The sequence below is a fragment of the Macrotis lagotis genome, chromosome X (genome assembly GCF_037893015.1).
Source record: "Macrotis lagotis isolate mMagLag1 chromosome X, bilby.v1.9.chrom.fasta, whole genome shotgun sequence".
Classification (NCBI taxonomy): domain Eukaryota; kingdom Metazoa; phylum Chordata; class Mammalia; order Peramelemorphia; family Peramelidae; genus Macrotis; species Macrotis lagotis.
Genome location: NC_133666.1, coordinates 586,960,001 through 586,986,372, shown reverse-complemented (window position 1 = coordinate 586,986,372; position 26,372 = coordinate 586,960,001). Strand labels below are relative to the sequence as shown.

The 26,372-nt window shown below is 34.7% G+C and overlaps 1 protein-coding gene across 1 annotated transcript in view; it reads right to left on the bottom strand.

Annotated features, from left to right (window-relative positions):
- The window catches only part of FER1L6 (fer-1 like family member 6), a 211,186-nt gene that overhangs the window by 132,491 nt on the left and 52,323 nt on the right, over positions 1-26,372 (bottom strand). Inside the window, 4 exon segments of the mRNA XM_074202128.1 lie at positions 3,047-3,166; positions 5,125-5,215; positions 16,145-16,245; positions 19,073-19,193. Of these exon segments, the coding sequence (XP_074058229.1) occupies positions 3,047-3,166; positions 5,125-5,215; positions 16,145-16,245; positions 19,073-19,193 (433 nt within the window).

Genomic DNA, 26,372 nt, shown 5'->3' with positions numbered 1-26,372 from the left:
ATTTTAGCTCCATTTTAGGTTATTATTCAGGAGTTTGACTTGATTGCACAATTATACTTAGAAATCTATTTAATGTGGGCAGTGATGGATAGCACCCCTACCAAGTGGCCTGTTAAATGGGGCCTTGCTTGAAGTACTCAACTCTTTACCAGTATACTCATTAAGTGAAAACGCACAGGTTGTCATAATTTATTCTCTTCATTTCCAAAACTCACTGGAGATATTGCCTTTTCTGAATCCTAGAACATGATGAAGAGGTTGGTTTGGCACCATTTACCCAGGATTCTTGGAGGGAGAAGATGAGACCCTGAGAGGGCAAGAAATTCTCAAAGACTGTGAGACCAGTGAGTTGCAGAACTACCATCAGAACTCAGAGTTCCAAACTTCTAAAGCTATAATAAAATTCCAAAAGTCAAGAATCTACCTCATTGCACTTTATATTACCCAGGAATGAGGTACATGTGCAAAATACTCAACTCCCTACTCAGGAAAGAAAAATAAGAGTCGATTGTATTATATCAATTATTCAAGAGTATTAATAGATTCATCTGACATGATCTTGGGATGAGAGCTAGTCCACTAACCATTAGAACTATCCCAAACTATAATGGGAAGCCTTTAGAAGTGAGGAAACTCTTTACTAGATGTTTCATAGGAAGCTGGATGGCTATAATTCTGTAGCCAAAATTCATATATGGGTTAGATATTATGGCTTTTGAGGTTCTTTTCAATTTGGAGATTATAGAATTCCCTATAGCATTGTTTTGACTATCTGCATATGTATATAGTCCACGCAATTCTCAGCTTAGAAAGTATCTGCAAATTAGCATGCTTTATGATGGATGCAAAATATCTAATCAGGCCAAATATTGACTCACTGTCATTATATAAAGCCTACTGTCAAAAAATTTAATATTATAATGATTGGCATGATAATGTGTAATGAATTTAACAATAATAATTTAGTTTCTAGAAATCCTTTTAACTAGCAGGCTCTGAACCTGGGAAAACAGTGAAAACAGAGTAGCTTGTAGTAATTTGTTTTAATCATGAATTTTTCCCTGAACTGTGCTTGCCTGAGTTGTATATCAGCAAAAATTGTACTGTACTATAATCCCTAAACTATACAATCAACTCAAGTATTCCCACAAGACTCCTACTTGGATGATCATGAGTGATGTAATCGTGGTCTTGTCTGGCATAGTAGGCTTGTCTTGGGAAGATCGCTCAATGCCCCCAATCTGATTGTCCTATAATCCACTTGTCCACTTATAATAATGTATATAATATCTGGCTCCTCAACAGCCAAGTGGAGCTCCAGTGAATGGAGGAATTCCATGATTTGCAAATCGATTTCTTACAAAGAAAGTAATTAATAAACTACTATATGATTTTCTGGCTCTTTGTCACAACCAGGTTAGAGATGGCTCAGTAAAAACTCAGTTAACACTACTGAACCATATTGTGTTTATATTTTATATGAACACATATATGATACATATGTATGTATGCTTATATAGTATGTATAGTAAATATACATATACATATGTAGTATATTTATATGGCATATACATACATATGTATATGTATAGGGAAATTACCTTTTTCATATGGAAGGTTTAATTTACTGAAAGAAATAGATAAAAAATATTTGTCTAAGAAACACAGGTAGAAGTAGCTTTAGTAAAATACGATTTTGAAAGGCAAGAGTTTGAAGAGAGATACAAGTTCTAAGAGAATTTAATGAAAAGAGTCCCTCAGAGACAAAAGTACTAACTGCATATTTCCTAGCAGTTGATTTTTGTAGTTTAGTACTTTGGTGTTTATAGCTGGGAAACTGAATCAAAGAGTTATTTGGGAACTATAAGATAAGCTTGTAGTATTATATGTTATATCTGGCAGAAATATGGATTTGAAGTTTTCAAACTAAGAGACAAATTACTACATATGAGAAGGTCTTGATTTGAGGCAAGAGAATAATGAGGAGTCAAATGACAAGTTGGAGTATAGGACATTTTTATATGAGAAGTTATACATAGAAGCTTTTAGATAGAAACTAACAGAGATAAGAAGTTAAGAGTAGCAAAGTAGAACAAAAATGTAAGATTAATAATAGAAACTGTTTGGAGCTGGATCCAAGATAAACTGATTTGAGACAGATAGACTCTGAAGTTTTTTCAAAAAAAACCTGATCTGAATGGAGGAAAGCTATGAAGCTGAAAGCTGATTTTAGAGAATAATGCTACATAGAAATTATGTTAAGTCTGAATCCACACTCTCTCTAGACCAGAGATGGGGAATCTTTTCTCTGCCAAGGATCATTTATATTTATAACATCATTTTTGGTCCATTTATAACATATTCATAACATCATTTTTGGTCCATATAAAATTGTCAACTTAAAAATTAGCCTTCTATATTTGGTCAAACATTTAATTAATTTCACCCTTATAAAGCTCCAAGATTTATTGACTTTCCAGTCTCATCTGTGGTTACTATGGCAGCACCAAACCAAATAATTTCCTTCAGATAGGATAGAATGTAGCCTTGAAATGACTGGGGTGGGGTAATGATTGTACTTCTGTTCTTATTCCTATGCAAATATTCTTATGTACAAATTAATTGATACTAAGTAGTTGAGTGGGATTAATGGTGGAGATGGAGGGGAAGAAACTTTAAGAAAATACTCATCTGTTGCCAAAAAAAACCTTAATGCATTCCATCATGATTATTTTTTGCCTTCTTTTAGTAAATATTTCATGATTGAGAATGGCATTATCTTGACTATTTAAATGAAAAAGACTAAGAAGCTACAGTTATAAATAGAAGAGATATTACCCAAGAACCATTAGAGTTAATTATAGTCATGTGACTGCTCCTTTCAGAAACAAACAAAATTTACCAGAGTGGGTGCATATTGTGTAAGAGAGCAATTCCCTTCCCACCATGCAATATAAATCAATTCTATAAAATTGTAATGAAAGTATTTTGGTGGTTTGGGGTTTTTCAGGGTTTTTTTTAGTTTTTATTTCAAATGATGGCTCACCTCATCAACCAAGAACCGGATTTTGTCCACAAATTTCTGAGCTTCACTAATCAATTCATCTACAGACATCTTCTTCTTCTGTTGCTGGACAAGTCCTTTTGCATCAGTGGCCATTGCCTCCTAAAATGGGAAGAGTTACAGAGTAACCACAGTTATATGAGCTATACCTTTTGGTGCCTTTGATCCTTAAGGACTTAACAATTTCTTCTCTCTAGAGCAAAGATGTAAAACAAATGGTAAGCATCAACAATCCTGAGTAGGGCCAGAACCAGATTACAATGTAATTGGGAATCAAATAAAAATTTAATAGAGCATGGAAAATGTTAATATGTGGTTTTTTAAGTCAACTTGTGACCACAGAGATCCTTATGTATGGTTTAGGGACCCTATTTCTATTTTAGCTAGATACCACTGTATTTGAGATAACTAAATGGTATAGTGGATAGACACCACCAGTCTTGGAGTCAGAAGGACTTGAGTTCATATCTGATCTCAGATACTTATAGTTATATGATCCTGTATAAGTCATTCAACCCTTTTGCCTCAATTTCTTCATCTGCAAAATGAGTTGGAGAAGGAAATGTTAAACCACCTTAGTCTCTGTCCTAAGAAAACCCTAGATGGGGTCATAAAGAATGAATTAAACAACAACAAAAGCATAGCATTTTGTCAGCTGTGAAATATTCTATCTATTCTTCTGGACTCAGATCAAATACTGCCTCCTTCTTGTAATCTTTGCTAATACCTTCAACTAAATGTGATCCTTAACATAAGAAATGTGATTAGTATTATTATTCTCATTTTACAGATGTATTGAAGTAACTTGCCTGGAATCACACACTATTAAATGGAAGAATCAGGATTCAAACTGAGGTATTTTGACTTGAAGGTCACCCTGAGTTTCTCCAAGTTTACAAAAAGGAGGTAGTACTAATGCTATGGCCAATTTTAGATTTGGGCAGACATTTTTCTTGCCAAAAACATACTTTGTGTTAATCCCTGGGCTTGTGAGACTGTGGTTCTATGCTAATATTCATTGATGACTCAATAAATCATATTCAACAGGGGCAGCTAGGTGGTGCAGTGGAAAGAGCACAGGTCCTGGAGTCAGGAGGACCTGAGTTCAAATGTGACCTCAGACACTTTATAATTAGGTAATTATTAGGTGACCTTGGGCAAGTCACCTAACTCCATTGTCTTGCAAAAAGTTAAAAAGAAATGACTCATATTCAAACAGTATAATTTACAAAGTGTCTTCCTCACAATGCAATGAGGTATTTTATTTTTCTGATGAGAAAATTGACATTAAAAAATGTAAAACTCTGTGATCGTCATCAAACAATTAGTTAAATGGTAGAAATGAGATTCATTATCCTGATCTCCTAACTCCAATATCCAGCTCCTTTCCACTATTACAAACCTGTTTTTCAAATGATAAATAATAACTAGTTTTTAAGTAGTACTTTAAGGTTTGTAAAATCCTTTACCTATGTTTATCAATATACATAAGTGCTTTTGTTATTCTCATTTTACAGATGAGGAAACTGAGGCTGAGAAAGGTTAAATGACTCGTTCCGGGTCACACAATTGATAGGTTTCTGAGGAAGGATTCTTAGGAGTCAAACTAGAATTAATTAGAATCAAATTAGAACAATTCAATTCAAATCAAAGCAATTAGAATAAAAAAGAATCAATTAAGATCAAAATGATGCTAGCTGTACCCTGTGCACTATTTACAGTAAGAACCCAATAAATATCAGATTCACTCGCTTCTGACTACAAATCAATGTCCTGTCTTAAAGATAATGAGGGTATTATTTCCACTTTACAGATGAGGCTGAGGGAATTTAAATCATTTGCTCATGGTCATACAGTATTTCAACCTATGTTTTTCCTGACTCCCAAGTTCTATACTCTTTCCACTACTGACTTTAATATGCCTGCAAAATGAGGGAATTGGATAAGACATTTTCAAAGCTCTCTTCCAGTTCTAAACCTATGATCCCATGATAAGGAAAATGAAGTTAATTTAAAAGTCTGGGCTTTAATTTCAAAATATAGGTAGTATTTTCATATACCAGTTCTTGCCAACATAGCTTTAGTCGCTTCTTGTCCAAAGTGGTCTGGTTCAACATTTTGGGTTTCTTTTCTGCTTGAGAGATGGAAGCACTGAAGATAAAGAATAATCATATAGAAGCAAAGTTAATGATATACATTTCATATTATTGTCAGAATTTGCAATAGATTTTCTGCCTTGTGTTAGAGACAAAGATAATGGAATAAAAGAAAGATTTTCAATTTGATATTAAACAATGATGAATTAACTTTCCTAAGTAAGAAAATAGGAACTTGAAACACTGTTCATGCATTAAATTAGGTTTTAATAATGACTTTTTATTTTCTCCTTCTTCCCAAAGTGCCATGAATACCATCATAACCACAATGAATAAAAGCTGTAATGATAGTATTCATACCATTTTCCTGCTTTCTTGATTTGAAAGATTACATTCATCTGGACACCTGCTCCATTGACTTAGATCATAATCCCTCTATTCCTTGATCTTTAGTTTGAGTTTCTGAGTCAAAAAAAAAAATCATCCTATGGTGACCAGCATATTCAAATAGATCTACAGTCTCATCAATTTGCAGGGCTTAACATCCAAGCCAGGGCATTCTAGGGAACTCTTGCCCATTTGTCTGCTATCTCAAAATTACCTCTGAAGTACACAGTCTACCAATAGCTATGCCTCAGTTTTGTCACATAACTTATTTTGTTTTAATCACATATTTTTACCTGATGAAATCCTTTACTCTGATTCTTCAAACAACCTGTTCAAACACATCACATACCTTTCCATTGCTCTCTGAATGAATCTCATTTTTAATCTGTCAAAGACTATAATATTCCATGACTCATATCCATATAACAGTACTAGCAAAATATTAGTATTTAAGAATTGCTATTAAAAAAAAAAACTTTGTTTCTTAGAAAAAAATAATTGGATCATTAAAGCTACTTTGCAATTTCCCAAAGTTTAGCCTATCTTCTCTTTAATTCTTGGCCCAATTTATTGACCATTTATACTCTATCCAGATATATACATCTATCTATCTATCTATCTATCTATCTATCTATCTATCTATCTATCTATCTAGATATGTATGTCTATCTACCTATATATATGATATTTATACATATAAACACATATTTCTATATGTATGTATGCAAAGATGTATATTTAAATATATATCTATATATAAATACATGCACATTTATATATGTGTGAGCATTTGCTGTACATAATGTGTGAATATTTGTACATATGCATATGTATGTATATCTTGGGCAAATATATACAGACAGATGTCATAGATATGTCCTCATATGTACATATATGTCTATTGATGCATGTGAGTGCCAAAGATAATGTATCTAACGTGCCATAATCTGGAAAATAGATCTTCATTCATTTGATTTTTCCCTTGTAGATGATTAGAATGAACTCTTTGAGTGGTCATAGATCTCTTCCAGGAGATTCTGTAGTATCCGGGGACTGGGTATTAACTGTATAATACTGTACAATCAGAAACATCACCAGCCATATATAATTCCCCTTTAAAATTAACTTTTATTCTATATCTTCTTTCTTACTGGCAATCCCTCTTGCCAGAAATGTCCTCCCTCCTCCTCATTTCCTGGCTTCCCTGGATTCCTTCAAGTTCCAACTAAGATCTCATTGTCTACAAGCAGCCTTTCTCAGTTTCTACTAACATATGATGATGATGAACATCTTTGGTGAGCATATTATCCTCCTTTTTTAAGCCTCATTTGAAGTTCACAAAGAATTATTACATAAGTTTATCTTTGTTACTATATCTTTCAAGAAATATTGAATAATTAGGATGGATGGATAGAAGCCATCTTGTTTGAGTAAGGTCTTTAAGTAGGGGTTTTCCTTGGCTAAATAAAATGGTGCTTAAAGACCTTAAAGACATAATCAACAAACAATAAATATAGTAGAATTTCATATTTTAAATATGTCTCAAGCAATGTATGAGGATAAAGATGTGATACACTGTGACATATTGCTTGCAAAAATTCTGCCTATTCCTACTAATATCCTAATCAAGGATGTGCATACAGAAGATTTTTATAAAATTGTATATAAGTGAAAATGGCCAACATTTAATAGAACTTTATTATCTCATTCAATATTTACAACTCCGTGCTTTTAATCTTTAAGGAAACCAAGGCTGACAGATGTCTAGTGATTTGTCCAAGGTCACACAGCCAAGAGACACCTGAAGCAAGATTTGAACAAGACTTTTCGGTCTCACACTCTACTAAGCTACTTACCTGCCTCTAGGAAAGTATATGGATGGAAAATTAGATTTATAGGTGAGGAGCTGATGCAACTACTCACATCACAGTCTTTCTCTGATGCATCATTGTGGCAAGTAGGCAACTCAAATTCTTAAGCATTATGATAGCAAAGAACAAGCTCCAGTAAAATCTGAGAAGGATTCATAGAGAGGCTTGGTAATAGGTTGTAAGTTATCATTCTGAGGAGAAACCTGGCTAAACATGGAGAGAGATGTCACACCAGTAGACTGGTTACTTGGAAATAAATTATTTTGACCAGAGCAATCTATGAAACAAAATAAAATTTCAAAAAAGATATAGCCCTAAGATTGAATGCAAACAAAGTTCTGTATATTTAATCCTATGTTCTATTAATTTGCAAAATCAAAATTAGCGAGGTGTTCCTGTTTTAAAAAATACCACATTAATCATCACAGAAAACTTATGCTGAGAGGTTTAAAAATTCGTAAAACAACCCATCAGAATATCTGATATGCTCTTACTTCATCAGACCTACCCATGCTGTGAAGTGCCCTTAGATGTTCACTTTGAGCCATCTTAATTAATCAGTGCTTTTTTTTAAAGGAAAAATAATGATGAAAGGGAAGGAAGGGAAAGAAAGGAAAACTATTTCAAAGCCCTGAATGGGAGCTCTGAAAGCCTCTTAGCCTGCTATTTTTAATCACACAGGACTCAATCTAGCCCTTGAAAAGTCACATTACCAGTAAAAAGGATAAGAAGATAGTATAACTGACAGGAAAAAAAAATCCTAATTGCAAGGGGTATGCAGCCAATGCATAAAGAATGAGATATTCTCTATATCTCCTTTCTTACCTCTCCCTATCTCCTCACCCCAATCCTATCACTAAAATAGGTACCAATACCATTTATAACAAATGTTTATATATAGGGCAAATCCAGCTCCTGTCAAATATAAATCACAGTCCTATATCTCTGTTTGAGAATTTTGTTATATTGACAATGCCTCAAAATAAGGAAGTAATTTAAAAATGATTTGAAATATTTTGGTTACAAGGAAATTTTCATTTAAATTTTATTTGACACAATAAGATTTGTTTTCAAAAGCCAAGATAATCAGAAAAGTTTCTTTGGCATAATCACCTTGGGAAACTATGGAAGGCTGCATATTCCCCTTTTCTTCTCTGATACTGCTACTCCCCTCATATAGTCCCCACATCATTTCATGCTTGTCCTACTGAAAGGTCCTACTGGTTAGTCTACCTGACACATGTCTCTCTCCACTTCAGTGTATTCTCCCTGGTTATTCTTCATGCCAGGAATGTTTCTCAGCTAGATAGTGCAGTGGATAGAATACTAGCCCTATAATCCTAAGGACCCATATTCAGATTTGGTCTCAGACACTTGATATTTACTAGCTGTCTGGACTTAGTCATGTCACATAACTCTGATTGCCTCCTATTAGGGCTATCTCAAGCCTCTTATCAGGGCTATCTCAAGCCATCCTAATTCATATCTGACCACTTCATCCATATGGCTCTGGAAGAGAAAGGAAAGCACTCCCTCACTCAAATACAATAGGCATCATCTCACTGATGTCATAGTCTTCCTCAAGAAAGAAGGATAAGTATCATTATCATCCCTTCTCATCCCCTCTTGGCTTCTCAGACTTCCTTCAATTCTCAACTAAAATCTCACTGTCTATAAGAAGTCTTTTTCTGCCTCTCCTAATTCTAGTGGCTTCCTTCTGTTCATTAATTCCTATATATCATGTACATAGACTGATTGTACATATTTGTGAGCATGTTGCTAACAAATGAATTTTTAGATATTATTAAATAGTAAGCACCTTAAGGGCAGGTAGGTTTCCTATTGTCTCTTTTTGTACAATGTCTGATATGTAATGGATACTTAAAAATACTTATTGACTATTTCTAGAATGCAATTTTTCAGTTTTCCTTCTGTGATTTATTGAGGGTAGGGCATACTTAGATCCTTAAATTCATCAGTTTTCGCATCAGTATGAGTCCTCTCCCATCTGGTCCATACTGTAGTCCATCCACACATTTCAGTTCAGTTCAGTTCTGGTCTACATCCTTCCATATGTGTGGATTTTAGTGTTGTAAAAATATATCTTAAGAGTAATATATAATGTTCATTGCCCTGCCCATTAATGTTTTTTCATTCCTTCTGTGTTACTGTCCTTTTCTTATCCATGCACTTGAGAGGGAAACCATGGTTAGGTCTCATAGAGACCTTACTTAGTTTGGAACCTGTCTGAAGAAGTGAGGGGAATCAATATTGTAATTTAGTTAAAAAAAGCTTCTTTCTATAGTCTTGGAAGAGACCATGAATCTAGGGAGAGTCATCTGGGCTCTGATTCTGGGCTCTGTCCCAGAAGACAGCAGAGAGTTTGGAAAGAATCAGAGGATTATAGGTCTAGGAGAAGGAATCTTCACTTTACAGATGACAAAAACAGAGATTCAGAAAGGGAAATACCTAAGGTCACACTACAAGTTTTTGGATGAGCCACTGTTTGAACTCCTTAGAGATAATGTTGCAGAGTGACCAGGGACATGTAATTAGATCATTTCTCATTTCTAATACTTACTAGCTGTGTGACCTTAGGAAATCTGAAATTCTCTGAGCCTTCATTTCTTCATCTATAAAATGAAAGGGTTGGACTAGATGGGTCCTAAGTTATCTTCTGGTTCTAAGCCTACGATACAATGATCCTGAAATTCCTAAGGCATCACTTTCTGCAGTATGGTCATCCACTTAAAGCCTCATTGAAAGGATAATAATTAGCTGTGCAATTCTTTTGGCCTGTGATTATGGAAGAAATTATAGCCTTTGGTAGAAAGACCTTTGTTATTGTTTTTTGGTTGTTTCAATCTCATTCAATTCTTTATGACCTTATTTGGGGTTTTCTTGTCAAAGGTTAAGAGCAGTTGGACATATCCATCTCCAACTCATTTTACAGATGAGGCAAATGGGGCTAAGTGAGTTGCCCAAAGTTACATGAATAATAGTGTCTGAAGTCCAATTTGAATTCAGTAAGATAAGGCTTCCTGACTTTTGGTCTAACCTTTATTCACTGTGCTACCTAACTGCACAAGGAATAACTTAGTTATGTCTAGATTCCATGGATAGCCACAAGGGATGCAATAAGCTCAGGAGGGCCATCTCTCACCACACTGTGAGGTATAATCAACAGTATTGCAGTTCTTTTAGTTTATATATTGAGGGCCCTACCACCTACCACCTGGTGCTTGAGGACTTCTGAACCATAATCTTATCCTCAGGATCTCATTACATCCAATGTTGCTTATAAAAGAGGTTGAAACTCATAACAAAGATACCTGTGATTATTAAGCTCAATTATCTTCTCTTGGCTTATAGAATCAAATATCTAGAATTGTAGAGTCCTGCAGACTCCATCTAGTGCAATGCCATCATTTTACAGGGAAGGAAACTGAAGCTTAGGACAATCAAGTGATTGATTAATCCCTAAGGATCTCTGATTCCAGAAGCAGCACTGTTTCTATTATAGCAGAGTCAATGGATAGATAAGGGAAGAAGTTGCTTAGGGTGCACAAAACAGGTTGATATAACAAGGGATATTTTTTAAAAGTTTTGTGAATGCATAAGGGAGATAGGCGGTTTAGTGGGTAGAGCAGCAGGTATCAGGAAGACTCATCATCCCGAGATCAAATTGGCCTCAGACACTGAGTAGCTGTGTGACCCTAGGCAAGTCATTAATCCTATTTGTCTCAGTTTTCTTATCTGGAAAATGAAATGGAGAAGAAAATGATAGCTTATACCGGTATCTTTGCCAACCCAAATTGGGTCGCAAAGAAATGGACACAGCTGAGACTATTGAACAAATGAATATGATTATTTTGATGCTAGAATATTTCATTCCTTATATCAGATAAAGAATTTTTTAAGTCAACTGCCATATGGAGGCTATGTCACAATGTAAAGTAATAGGTGGCCTGTTCTCTCTGTCCTCCCAATCCAATGGGTTTCTTTGTTTTGTTGCTCTTTAAAGAAATTATCATGTAATATTGCATATTATTGCTCTTTGTGTATGTATCGTATTCCCCTAATAGACTGTGAACCCCAAAAGGGCAAGGATGAGTACTAAACATGGCATTCTGCAAAAAGCAGACACTAAATAAATGATTATTGTATGAATGAATATAAATATGAATGAGTATCTTTAAGCTTATCCTGGCTCTGAATACCAGTGACTTATTGTCTGAAGAAAAGGGATAAATATTTTTTGGTTGATAAAGTGGTTAACCTTTCCCACAGTCCTGTTTCAACTTTGTGTATTTGGTGAACTCCACTAAAATTTTACTTTCTCTGCAGTTTCATCATGAAGGAGGTAGCTTAGAGTCCTAAAATCTATGCTGGTGGAACATAAACTCTTATAGGTATGACCAAGCTGTAAAAACTTCCAATAGAGATTTACCTACAGCTTGTCCTTGGAGGACCACTTAGCTTAACTGTTTAGAGATATTAATGAACAGAAGACTTGGCACCAGGTAGTGAAATATTCATCAACAGAAGACTGGGCATCAGGTAGTGAACTATTTGCTGGTTATAACAAATCATTTAACTGCATACTAAAGCTTGGAAGGCTGTCAACACACCTCAGAAGATGATGCGTGGGATAAAAATCTACTTAAAAATATAGACTCCTCTGAGCAAAAAAGAAAGTTTATTTTGACTTTTCTCAAGAAAAGGTCACACTCCAAGTCTCACAAAGGTAGTGAAGATCAAGGAACGGCCCTGAATTGACAGTCAAGCAAGATTATATGGCCTAATATGATCCCCTGCTCCTTCCTATCATCCCTCTCTGTTGACTCATTAGTTAGTCTTCAGAGTTACATTCTACTTGTGAAAATCGACCCAGCAACAAAGAAAAGAATGAAAGGTTTTCATAAAATATTATCTCACCATCCATATGGTGAGAATAACCTTCAGGATTATAACTATCTTACTGAAATAACAGTCTACTTATTATCAAACAAGAGGAGTCTTATAAGCTTTGTTGGAATGCAAGGTTTTTCTCATAGGAACAGTCTACTGTTCTCCCAGTTAAGAGAGTTTTATCATCAAATTGGTGACTAACTAAAAATGCAAGGTCACTCAGGAAATAGTCCACTATCCCCCCCCCAACAGAATTGGGAGGGTGCCTGGTTTAGAATGCAAGGTCTCTCTCCCTCTTTCTTCTAAGAATAGTCTTAAGAGTAATACTCTGTCTTTGTTTTAATGATTTTTAATCCTGAGAGGACTTCACTAGTAATAACTCTTAAGAGGGAATATCCCACTCAATGACAACAACAAAATAATAAATTGTTATAGATCATCATTATATTGAAAATATAATTGCTAGCATGTATATAGTGTTTTCAGGTTTATAAAGTACTTTACATTTAGTATCCTATTTGAACTTCATAAAAATTCTGAGGCAGGTGTTATTATTTCATTTTATAGAACAGGAAACTGAGGCAGAGAAATGTTCATTGATTTGAAACCAGGGTCATACAGCTAGAAAAATGTTTGAATCAGTAAGTTATCTGCTCCAGATACAAAAATCTATTCATGTAGCTGTGTAGTGGAATATGCAGAAAGGGGAATGGTCAAACAAGCAATGATATATAGATAGAGTGGAATATTATTGTGGTGTTATAAGTAACCAATTTGAGAAATTCAGAGAAACATAGGAAAACAGTATGAACTGATGCAAAGTGAACCAGGAAAACAATAAACACAATGACCATAACAGGGAAAAGAAAATGAAGCTAAATGCTTTATTATTTATAATGAGATAGGCTGATAGAGTAGATAGCACAATGGATTTGTAGTCAGAAAGATCTGAATTCAAATCCCACCTCAGACATTTACTAACTGTGTGACCCTGGGCAAATCACTTAACCTTTCTCAGCCTCAGTTAATCATTTAATTTATGAGTATTCATTAAGTACCTTCTATATGACAAGTGCTGTGCTAAATGCTGAAGATACAAAGAAAGGCAAGAAATAAAGCAAGAAACCTCATTCTAATGGGGGAGGCAACAAATGAACAGATATGCAAAATAGGTTACATACAGAATAAATAGGAAATGATTAACAGAGAGAGGGAAGGCAATGGAGTTAAAAGGGATTGGGGTGGCTTCCTATAGAAGGTAGAGTTTTAGTTGGACTTTGAACAAAGCCAAGGAAGCAAACTGGCAGATATGGTGAAGAAAAGTGTTACAGACATGGGGCTCAACCAGAGGAAATGCTTGCAACCCACAATTGGAGTGTTTTGTGGTTTCAGTGGAATGAGATCAGAACCTGGATTATAAGGGGTTAAGAAGAGAACAATAGTAGTTTCTATTATGAACAGTCTTCTGTGGACTTTTTCCACAAAGGAAGAAGAGATATAGAATGATAGGGAGATGGAAGGATCAAGTTTTCTCAGATCGGGAAGATGAACATATTTGTAGACAAGGAGAGATTGAAGACAAATGAGTGGGGGAGATCTCTTGAAGGATATAGGATCATTTGTGTAGTTTTGCCTTAACAAGGAGAAAAGTCACTTTTTCATGTGAGATAGGGGTGAAGGAGGAGATGTTGGCAGAAGGCATCTGAGAGATATAAGAAGATGAAGAGAGAGAAGCTAATGGCAAATGGCTTCAGTTTTTTATTCTGTGAAATATAAGTCAAGGTTCTCAGCTGAGAGCGTGGAGATTTGAAGAGGGTTGAAGAGGTTTAGAAGAACCCATGTGGAAAATGACACAGTGAATTGATAGGGGAGGTATAGTAGGAATTCCTGGTGGCAATGAAGACCCTCTTAAGGCTGTGCAACATAAATTTGGGGTAGACCCAGTCAGAATGGTGACATGATTTTCTCTACCTTCATTCAGCAACATAGGTTTAGCAACAAAGACAGTGGGTGGTGAGGGTGATTCTTGAACTGGTATTGAGAACTGATAAGGCGCAATTGGCAATGATAAGGATTTTTGTTTTGTTTTGAGGATGAGGGAACCTCAAGAAAAGACTTCTGTAATGTTAAACTGGTTCTCCAGATGGTCACAAAGGGGAAAAGAAGGAAGAGAGCTTAGTGCAAGGGTGATGACTTAGAAAAGAACTGAGGAATCGAGGAGGATTAGGAGGTCATGGTGTGACAAATAGGTCTTGGTTTGAAGACAGAGGAGTGATAGAAAACCAACAGATAATGCTCAGGTAATGGAATTTCAGAATTCTTGAACATGGAAATGATATATTTGTGAATTATAGCAAGATCAAGATATGGCCATCTTTGTGTTAGAGAGATAAGGTGAAAGAACAGCACTTGGGAGGTGAGTAGGTTGAGGAATTGAATGTTTCATAGAATAAATCTGTAAAATGGGTGTATCTCACAGGAGATTTTAACACTCAAATTAGATATTGTTTGTAAAGTGCTCCAGAAACCCTGAAGTGCCATATTATGTTGGCAGTTAACTCTTATTGACTAATCTTAGCCCTGGAAAAGAGATAAAGAATTTCTCTCCTTCTTTTCATGGGGGACTTGGGGCACTTTGGGTTTAAAATGGTGCAAATGCTATCAAACATAGCCATCTTTAATGTCTTTGCTTAACTTTTTCTTTGGACTGGAGAATGGGACAGAGGAGAGGAAAGGGAGGTATTAGGAAATAGTTATTCTACTTTGTCAAAATAAAAGGAAGCACAAAAAAAGAGATTAAAAAATGCCTATGCATTAATGGGAAGGAGCACTGCCGTGGATAAAGAATGTATTGCTGAAGTTTTTTTAAGAAAGTTTAACTTTTGCTTCAGTTGCTTAAGAACAAGGAGGTAGTTGATGACTCAGTGCAGATTAAAATACTTTTTTCTCATTCTTGTTTTTTTTATTAGTATGGTTAATACAGAAATGTGCCCTGCAAGATTATAAAATTTGTGACAGATTTTGTTTTTCTTGACTTCTAAATGGATGGGAAAAGAAGAGGGAGGGAGGAAATTTGGACCAGAAAAATTTTTTAAATCTCAATTAAAAAATGAATGAATAAAAAGGAAACATGCAGAAGAAATAACCAAAAGTACAGAAGGGGTGATAAAGAAAGCATTTTTTGTTATTATCTTGATGTACTGCAAAAAAATCTTGAAGGAAGATACTATATACCTTCAGAGAAAGAGATCATAGGAAGAAATAAGCACAGTACAGTCATATATGTGTGTGTGTGTGTGTGTGTGTGTGTGTGTGTGTGTGTGTGCAGCCTTCTTTAGGTGGAGGAAGGGAGGGGAAAAATGAAATAAAAATGTACAGCAGAAAATAAAAGAACACCAACAAGGAAGCAAAGATGGGGAGCTTTGAAAACAATGTGCTCTATTTATTATATAGGTTTTCTTGAAATGGAATTTTTTATATTGAACCTTTTCTGGTCTGCTGTGTACATGACAATGGATTTTTTCCCTTTTCTCATATTGTATTTAAGGTTAAATTTTAATTCTTAATTTTTAATTAAATCAATTAATTAAAATTTTAAAAAATTACAAAAAAGATTGACATGATTGGGAATTTTTAATTGTGAAATTGGGACTTTGATTACATAGCCAATTTCTCCAACCTAGTTAAAAACATGTTTCTCAGAAAAGGTTTCATTTTGTTTCATTCCTCACCTTACCCTCACTCCAGAAACAGCTCTGTAGCTTAAAACTAATTACACAGGGACATAATTACATAGGGCCATTTTTCTTAAGTACCTGGTTTGACTTATAAAGGTGTTGAGAGCAGCCTTTATTTTCCCTTCTGACTCCTCCTCTGAAACTTTGATCAGTTCTTTTACTTCTTCTATACTTTCTTCCTGAAAGCAAAAAACAGCAGCATGAGTTGCTTCAGAGGGGTCTTACTTCTCACCTGCTAGGATCACTTATATTGTATTTGTCTAATTTTATGGGATAACAGGTTGAGGAGGGATGTTCTCTGGGATTTTTATTAACCCAAAGCTGAGTCTTACACGAGATATTAATTAATTAATCAATCAGAATATAATTATTAAGTACACTAAATGTCAGATTCTGTGCTAGAAACTGGCTATATATATACATATATATATATATATATATATATATATATATATATATGTCTTTATCTGATCCAATTCTCTCCCTATTGGTATTTGCCTTCTCATTCATTCCTTCTGAGAGATGATGAGAGCATCTTCAAGTTCTTCTGATCTACTGGGTCCTTCTCTTTACTTTACAAACATAATCTCCCCAGTCTTAAAAAAAAAAACTCACTTGTTCATGACATTCCTTCAAGAAATCCTCCTGTATCTCTCTCCTAGAGAAAAACCATCTATCCTCACAATTGCCACTCCTTCACTTCTTAACCCCATACCACTTTGATGCACTCCACTGAAACTACAGTCTTCAAAAATGGTAAAAATTTCTTTATTTCAAAATTCAGTCCTCTCTTCTTAGTTCTTATTTTTTTTAATTGCTAAAGCTTTTGATACTATTGATTACCTCCTCCTCTTGGTTTCTTCTTCCCCTGGCTCCTGTAAGTCTTTTCAATAGGCACTCATTAATGATGTTTGTCTATCATTCTCTAAGAAGGCCATGACATCAAGGAGATGATGCCATAACATTCATGTTAATTGGATTTGAGTAAGGAGGTCTTGTGCTCAGTCACCAACCTCACTTTCTCCTCTAGAGCTATTTGGCTCCAGTAGCCAGATATAAATTAAAGCTATTATAGTTATAATTGTTATAATTGATTGAATGGTTCTCTTTCACCTGCCTGATTACTTATTCTCAGACTCTTTTATTGAATCATTACTTATCTCCTACCCCCCCCCCTCCACACACACACACCTACCAGCTCCTCCCAAGATTGACTTTCTTTCAGATTCTATCCTGGGAGTTCTTTTCTCTCTACATTTTCTCCCTTGCTGAATTTTTCTGGTATCATGGTTTCATCTATCATCTGTGAACTAGGAAAATAAAGTAGGAGGAATCACAGAACTTGAGCTAGAAGGATCCTTAGCTATCATTCTCATATTTTAAAAAGAAAACTGAAGATTAGAGAATTTCAATGATTTATCCAAGGTCACACAAGCAATAAGTAGTATTCTGAGTTAAACTACAGTACTCTTTGTACTATATGATTCTACTTACCTGTACTCATAATGAATGATTTGGTAATATAGTTGTGCATGTGTGTACATGTTTATAAATATATATATATATAATTACCAAATTAATAATATATATAATTAATATATATTTAATTGCTAGCATTTTTATAACAGATTTAAGGTTTATGAAGCACTTCATATATGTTAACTCACTTGATATCAAAATAACCCATCAAGTTAATTGTTATTATAATCCAAATCTTACAGATGAAGAAACTGAGGCAAAAGGAGATCAAGTGTCTTGCCCAGGGTCAATTAAGTATCTGAGGCTAATTAAGTGTCTGAGACAGCATTTGAACTCAAGTCTTCCTGACTCCAATCTCTGTTTTCTATCTGCTGAACCACCTAGTTGCTCCTAACTGTTGATAAATTTTCCTTCAAGAATATAAACTCTATGAGGGAAGGATCCTTCCTATTTAAACTCTGTACCTCCCCATTGTAGCAAAATGGTTAATACACATTGTGTGTGTGTGTGTGTGTGTGTGTGTGTGTGTGTGTGTGTGTGTGTGATAAGGACAAGTAGAAGCAGACACATGCTCAAAGAGATAAAAATAATTTGTCCAAAGTCACGTAGTGGATAGAGCACTAGGCCTGGAGTCCACAAATAAAAGAATTGCTCTAGGTCAATACTGAGGACAACTAGGTGGCACAGTGGATAGAGTATTGGACCTGAAGTCAGGAAGACTCATCTACCTTTATTAAAATCTAACCTCAGACACTGGGCAAGTAATTTTACCTTATTTGCCTCAGTTTCCTTCTTCTATAAAATGAACCAGAGAAGAAAATGGCAAACTACACAAATATATTTTCCATTAAAACCGCCAAATGGGGTCACAAAGAGTCAGACATGACCAAAAAATGACAGAAAAACACCACCAACAACAATAAATATTTAAATATAATTGAATAAGTACTCTTAGAAACATATTTGCTCAAAATAGAAGAACCAGCCTCACACATGGATGAAACCATCTGCCAAGTGGCTTGGCATAATTTAACAGAAGGAAAAGGCCCCTCTACCCCATCTGTTAACTGGTGCCTGAATTTCTATTTAAAAGAGGCAAAGACTTTCACTAGAAAATGAGAAATAAAGGTTCAAATATGAACAGAAAGGGACCATATGGATAAAAATGTCCATTATAATGTCAGAAGTTCTTGAAGTAAGTAATAGAAAGTAGAGACTGAGGATGTTAAAGAAAGACTCCATGTCAGTTATTTGGAATTGATCTGTATCAAAAGAGTTCAGTTCTTTCAAATCTAGTCCCCACTGTCTTTTAGAAAATTTTACATTTTACAAAAGAAATTTCTTGTTCCTAGAGTAAGTTGAAAGATAGGGGGAGGGTGGTAAAGAGGAAATCTGTCAAAATATGCAAGCTCAGTAAATTTTCAGTGAAACTCAAGCCAGGGCTCTCTCCTGGGAAGCTAAGAAATGTTTCCTTTTCCTCTGGTTCTTCATTCATTTGAAAGACTTCATCCCATCAAAAGTACTTACTAGGCTATCAGCCATTTTGTCCAGCATATTGGACCAATGGAGCCTAAAAGTCTGATCACCCCACGAGCTCATGAAGTAGACGCATGGCTTCTTGGCCTCGAATGGCAAGTAGTGATAATTCCTGTGAAAGATAATGCACATTGTAGCTGGTTAAGGATGCGAAGATTTCAAAAAGGGAGAGTAACAAAATAGAAAGAATATTGGACCTGGAATTTAAAGAAATATGGTTCACATACTGACTGACAATTACTAGAAGTCTGGGAAAGTAGTTTCACCTCTTTGAATTTCAGTCTTCTCATCCACAAAATGAGGATAGTAATACCTGTATTAATTGCCCTATAAGACTCATGTTGAAATAATATTTAAATTGCTTTGTAAATCCTAGTGTTTATAAAATTTTGGTTTCTAATTAAGTAAACTTTTATTAAGCCTATCATGTGCTAGGAACTAGAGATACAAAGACAAAATAAAACAAAATCAACATTGACTTGTTATTATTGAGACAATTGAACTACAGGTCATGGGCAGCCAAGTGGAAAAATACAGAGTCAGGAAGAACTGAATTCAAATCCGAACTCACTAGCTATGTGGCCCTTGCTTGACAAGCCACTTATTCTTCTTTGCTTCAGTTTCCTCATCTGTAAAATCAGCTAGAGAAGGAAATGGCAACCCACTCCAGTATCTCTGACAACAAAAGCTCAAATGGAATCGCAAAGAGTTGGCCATGACTGAAAACAAATGAACAGAAACAAAGGGTTGCAACTCATTGTTGTTTTAATTTGAATTTCTCTAGTCAATAGTGACTTCTAGCATTTTTTCATATGCTTATATATATATATATATATATATATATATATATATATATAAAACTTTAATTTCTTCATTTGAAAACTATCTGTTCATGTCTTTTGACCATTTATCATTTGGGAAATGACTTGTGACCTTATAAATTTGATGCAATTCTCTATATATTTTAGAAATGAGACTTTTATTTGAACTCCTAGTTGTGAGGATTGTTTCCCAGCTTTCCACTTTTTTTCTAATTTTGGCAGCATTGATTTTATTAATGTAAAACTTTTTTAATTTAATATAGTTAAAATCATTCATTTTGCAGTTTATAATGTGCTCTAATTCTTGTTTGATCACAAATTTATCCCTTTTCCATAGATCAGATAGATATATTTTTTTGTTCTATTAATTTATGGTACTGATCTTTGTCTAAATCCTGTACCCATTTTGACCTTATTTTGGTATATGGTGTAAGATGTCATCTATGCCTAGTTTTTGTCATAATATTTTCCAGTTTTCCCAACAATTTTTGTGAAATAGTGAATTCTTATCCCAGAGGCTGATGTTTTTGGGTTCGTCAAATAGCAGATTGCTGTGTTCGTTTACTGCGTTTTTCTTTTGAACCTATCCTAATCCACTGATTTATTACTCTATTTTTAAACCAGTATTATGTAGTTTTAATGACTGCTGCTTTATAGTAGTTTTACATCTGGTAGAGCTATGCTACCTTCCTTTACTTCCCCCGCACCTCAGTTCCCTTGCTATTCTTGCCCTTTTGTTGCTCCAGATGAATTTTGTTACATTTTTTCCTAGCTTAATAAAGTATTTATTTGGTAGTTTGATTGGTATGGCACTGAATAAGTAATTTAAGTTGGGTAGAATTGTCATTTTTATTACATTAGCTCAACCTAACCATAAACATTTGACATTTTCCCAATTATTTGGAATTGACTTTATTTGGGTGAGGGGAGCTTTATAATTGTATTCATACAATTTCTGGGTTTGTCTTGGGAAGTAGATTCCCAAGTATTTAATATTATCTAGAGTTATTTGAAATGGAATTTGTGTCCCTATTTCTTGTTCTTGGGTTTTATTGTTCATATATAGAAATGCTGATGATTGTGTGGGTTTATTTTTGTCCTATTTTGCTGAGTTTGTTAATTGTTTTAAGGAGTTTTTTTTAGATGATTTTTCTTGGGTTCTCTAGGCATACCAAACATAACATCTACAAAACGTGAAAGTTTTGCTTCCTTATTGCCTATTCTGATTCCTTCAGTTTCTTTTTCTTCTCTTATTGCTACTGCTAGCATTTCTAATACTGTATTGAATAGTAATGGTGATAATGGGCATCCTTGTTTCAAGCCTGAATTTAATGGAAATGCTCTGAGTGTATTCGCAATAAATATAATAATTGTTGGTGGTTTTAGATAGATACTATTTAATATTTTAAGGAAAACTCCATTCATTCCTATATTTTCCAGTGTTTTTAATAGGAATATATGTTGTATTTTATCAAAGGCTTTTTCAGCATCTATTGAGATAATCATATGGTTTCTGTTGATTTTACTGTTGATATGTTTAATTATGTTGAATGCTTTCCTAATGTTGAACCATCTCTGCCTGCCTGGTGTAAATCCAACCTGATCATGGTGTATTAAACTAGTAATAACTTCCTGTAGTCTCATTGCTAAAATTTAATTTAAGATTTTGCATCAATATTCATTATTCATAATTTTCTTTGTTTTGGTTCTTCTTGGTTGAGGTATCAGCACTATGTTTCGGTATCAGCCCTATATAGGTATCATCACCAAAAGGAGTTTGGTAGGACTCCTTCCTCTCCTTTTTTTTTAAAAAATAGTTTATGTAGAATAGGAATTAATTATTCCTTAAATGTTTGGTAGAATTCATTTGTAAATCCATCTGGACCTGAAGACTTTTTCTTAAAGAGTTTATTGTTTCTTCAATTTTTTTTTCTGAAATGGGGTTATTTAAGTAATTTATTTCCTCTTCTGTTAATCTGAGCTGTTTATATTTTTGCAATTATTCATCCATTTCACTCAAGTTGTCCAATTTATTGGCATACAGTTTGGAAAAATAGTCCCGAATTATCTCTTTAATTTCCTCCTCATTGGCAGCTAGTTTACTCTTTTCAATTTTGGTTATTTGGTTACTTGGTTATTTGGTTATTTTCTCTTTCTCTTTTTTTAAATCAGATTAACCAGAGGTTTGTCTATTTTTATTGGCTTTTTCATACAAACCAGCTCTTAGATTTATTTAATAGATCAATGGCTTTTTTGCTTTCTATTTTATTAATCTCTCCTTGATTTTCAAAACTTCTAGTTTGGTAATTAATTGAAGATGTTTAATTTGTTTTTTTTCCTAGCTTTTTTAGTTGCATACCCAATTCATTAATCTCTTCTTTCTCTGTTTTATTCATATAGGCAGGTGGAGATATAAAGATTCCCCTCAAAGCTGCCTTGGCTGCATCCCATAAATTTTGATATGATGTCTCATTATTATTATTTTCTTGGATATAATTATTGATTATTTATATTATTTGCTGTTTGATCTACCCATTATTTAGGATAAAGTTATTTAATTTCCATTTAGGTCTTTGCTTATCTTGCCCTGAACCTTTATTACATGCAATTTTTATTGCATCATGATCTAAGAAATGTGTATTTATTATTTCTGCCTTTCTGCATTTAAATGATTTTAAGGTTTTTGTCCCCTAGTATATGGTCACTTTTGGTGAAAGTGCCATGCACTACCGAGAAAAAGGTATATTATTTTCTTTGCCCATTAAATTTTCTCAGAGATCTATCAAATCTATGTTTTGTAAGATTTCATTCACCTTCTTTCTTGTTTATTTTGTTATTGGATTTATCTAGTTCTGAGAGAGGGGGGTTGAGGTCTCCCATTATTAAAGTTTTGCTGTCTATTTCTGCTTATAATTCACTCAACTTTTCCTCTAGGAATCTGGAAGCTATCCCACCAGGTGCATACATGTTTAGTAATGATATAGCCTCATTTTCAATGGTGTCTTTTAAGAAGATGCAGTTTTAGGGGCAGCTAGGTGGTGCAGTGGATAGAGCACAGCCCTGGAGTCAGGAGTACCTGAGTTCAAATTCAACCTCAGACACTTAATAATTACCTGTGTGGCAATTGAGTTTTGATTTTTTTTTACTTTCTCTGAGATTAGAATCACTGCCCCAGATTTTTTTACTTTAGCTGAGGCATAATATATTTTGCTCCAACCTTTTACCTTTACTCTGTGTGTATCTTTCTGCTTCAAATGTGTTTCTTGTAAACAACATATTGCAGGATTCTGGTTTTTAATCCATTCTGCTATTCACTTCTATTTTAAGGGACAGTTCATCCCATTCACATTTACAGTTAAGATTACTAGTTCTGTATTTCCCTCTATGCTATATTTCTCCATTTATGTTTATCTTTCCTTTTCTCTTATTCCTCCTCACCAAAATTTTACTACCTTTCCCCTTTGATTTATGTTTTAAATTTTTTAATTTCAGTTTATTTTCACTTATTCTTCCCTTTTCTGTTATCAGTCTCTTCTTCCCTTATCTTCTCCCTTCCCAGTCCCCCCACCCTGTAGATTAATGCAGATTTTTAAACCCAAGTGGGAATGTATTTTATTCCCTCAATGTGCTAAATCTATTGAATAGAATTTACACAGCATTCACATTCTCCCTTCTTTCCCTCTAAAATTATAAATCATTATGCCTCTTCCCTTGGTGCACTATTAGTCAGGTATCATTAAGCGCAGTTCTTTATTGCTTGATAAGTTCTATTTTTATCAAGATATCATCAGAGATTGTTTACTTGATTGTCTGATAGGCAGCATTGACTAAAACTGCATAAAATCATAATTATAATCATTTTTACCTTACTTCCTTTCAAGTATCTTTCAAGTATGCACAGTCCTCTTCACAAGTCAAAGTATCTGCCGAAGCCATATCATTTCTTGAACTATTTGTTCCCCTCCCCCTGGCCTATTTTCTTTCTCACTTTACCTCCCTACCTCCCATTCAAGGTACTTAATATCTTATAAAGTGAACCAAAAACTTTTGTATCTTCCACTTTACCCCCCCATCCACCCAGGGTAATTAACCCCTTATTAAGTGAAGCTTGCTGATCTAACTAACTAAAAGTTTCCTGAAGATCTCTAAATCCTGGGAGGCTCTGGTAGACTCACAGAAACTTTACAAATGATTATAAGTAGTAGAAACACTGTCTCGGGTCCTTGCAGCTTATGATACCCTCATTGGACAAGGCATTTAGCACCTTGTGAATAAAGCCAATTAAAGTTTAATGAGATATTTAAGTTTAAGTTGACAATGCTTTTTTTCCAGAGCTTTTTAATCTCAAGCATAGTTATATGATCTTGGACTTCTTCAACTGAGAGGCAAGACCCAATTAAACTAATATCCCTTAGGTTGATTCTCTTCAATTATATTCTACCCTCTAATTATCCTTAGAGAAGTAAAGTTCTAATGAGTTAAAATTGTTATAACTTCTTTTTTAGGGACCAACATTTGTTTAAAACAGTTTTGTTTTTTCAGTCCCCTTTTTCTTTTATCTTTTTTATGTAATTCTTTAGTCACATACTTGGCAATTGAATTCTCAGTTCAGTTCTGGTCTTTGTGTCAGGAAATTCTGGAAGTCCTACATTTCATTGAACATCCATCTTTTTCTCTGACAATATATACTGAATTTTGCAGAGTAGTACACTCTGGGTTGTAATCCCAGGTCTTTAGTTCTCCAAAATATGTTATTCCAGTTCTTCTGATCCTTCATTGTTGAGGCTGATAGGTCCTGTGGTTGGTCTGATTGTGTTCCCTTTGTATTTGAATTGTTTTCTTTTTGCTGTTTGCAATATTCTCTCTTTTATTTGAGGGTTCTGGAATTTACAGCCTTTAGAGTTTTTAATCCTGGGGTCTCTTTCTGGAGGGGTTCTATGGATTCTTTCAATTGTTATATTGTTATCTTATTGTAGTAGATTGGGGCAATTTTCCTTTATACTTTCCCACATGATGTTTTCTGGGTTCTTCTATTAGTCCAAGCTTTCTAGTAGTCCAATGATTCACAGATTGTCTCTTCTGGATCTGTTTTCCAGGTCATTCATTTTCCCTAGAAGGTACTTTACATTTTCTTCAATTTTTTCAGCCTTTTTATTTTGTTTGACAAAAATCTTGTAGTCTTGTAGATTCATTGGCTTCCAACTGTTCAATCTTAGTTTTTAGGATTTTATTTTCTTCAATTACCTTTTTAAAGATATTGAATTCTCTGGTCAACTTCTCAAAATTTTCCTGCATGACTTCCATTTCCATTTTTCTCATTCCTCTCTTCTTTGGTTTTAAATTATTTTTTAAGCTCTTCAATGAGCTTTTGTATTTGAGTCCAATTTATAGACTGTTTGATACTTTTTGTGAGTGATGTTTCATAGCTTTCTTCTTCAGAAATGGCATTGCTGTCATCTTTACCTGTGAAGTATTTTTCTATAGTGAGTGCTCTTTTAGCTCTTTTTTTGTTCATCTTTGTTGTTGTAATTCTGATCCTGGAGTATATGGAGTATAGATCCAAGCTTTTATATCACTGGGGCTGGGATTTGATCCCTGACTTGTTGTTGGGCAAGATATTGCCTATGCAGTCCAGGCCTTATCTTTGCAAAGGTTCCCCCTCCCATTTATGCCCAAGTTCTGACTTAACAGAGGATTGTTCCCAGCCTAATTCTGTCTTTTACCCTGGTGTTTTAATGTTTCAGACTTTGTTTGGGGTTGGAATCCTCCCTGTTGGCTTGTTATCCAACTGCCAGGACCTCTGTTATTATTAAGCTGTCAGGACCTGGATTGCACTGTGGCTAAAGCCTCCTGTTGGCCTTCCCTGTTCTACCACCTCCTGGACTTTTTTCCCTCCCTTTTCCCTCAAAGAGTCAGACCTTCACTGAAGATCTTCCATGATGTCTGCAGTTGAAAACTTCTTTGAATCTTCTCTTTTCCTTGGTGGTTTCTGTAGTGTGAATGTCAGAGTAGAGGCTTCATTTATCTTTGATAGGGAAAGGCTCTGGGAGCTTGTTAGCTCCATACCACCATCTTGGCTCCATCCCAGAAGTGCCCCATCTTGGCTCTGCCCTAGAAGACTCCCTCCTATACTTCTAAGACAGTTGGAAAAAGTGAAAGAAAATCTCCCTATGTGGCATGAACCCCAAAGCCCAGACAGAGAAGAAGAATCTAATGAAGAGAAGAAAGCAGTATGGTAGATCAGAAAAACAATTGGAACTGGAATCAAAGTGTGTGAATTAGTAGGAGGATGGTAGGAATGGGAGATGTGAATTAGTAAATGTGAATGGGACATTCATTAAGAAACTCATCTTTCTTCCTTCTGTTCTATAAAGTTGAGGAATGAATTTCATCCTGGAAGGGTCTTAAGGTTTTCACTAGCACAAATTCCGTCCAAGGGAAATGATAAAATTAGCACAGAAGCCCCTGCA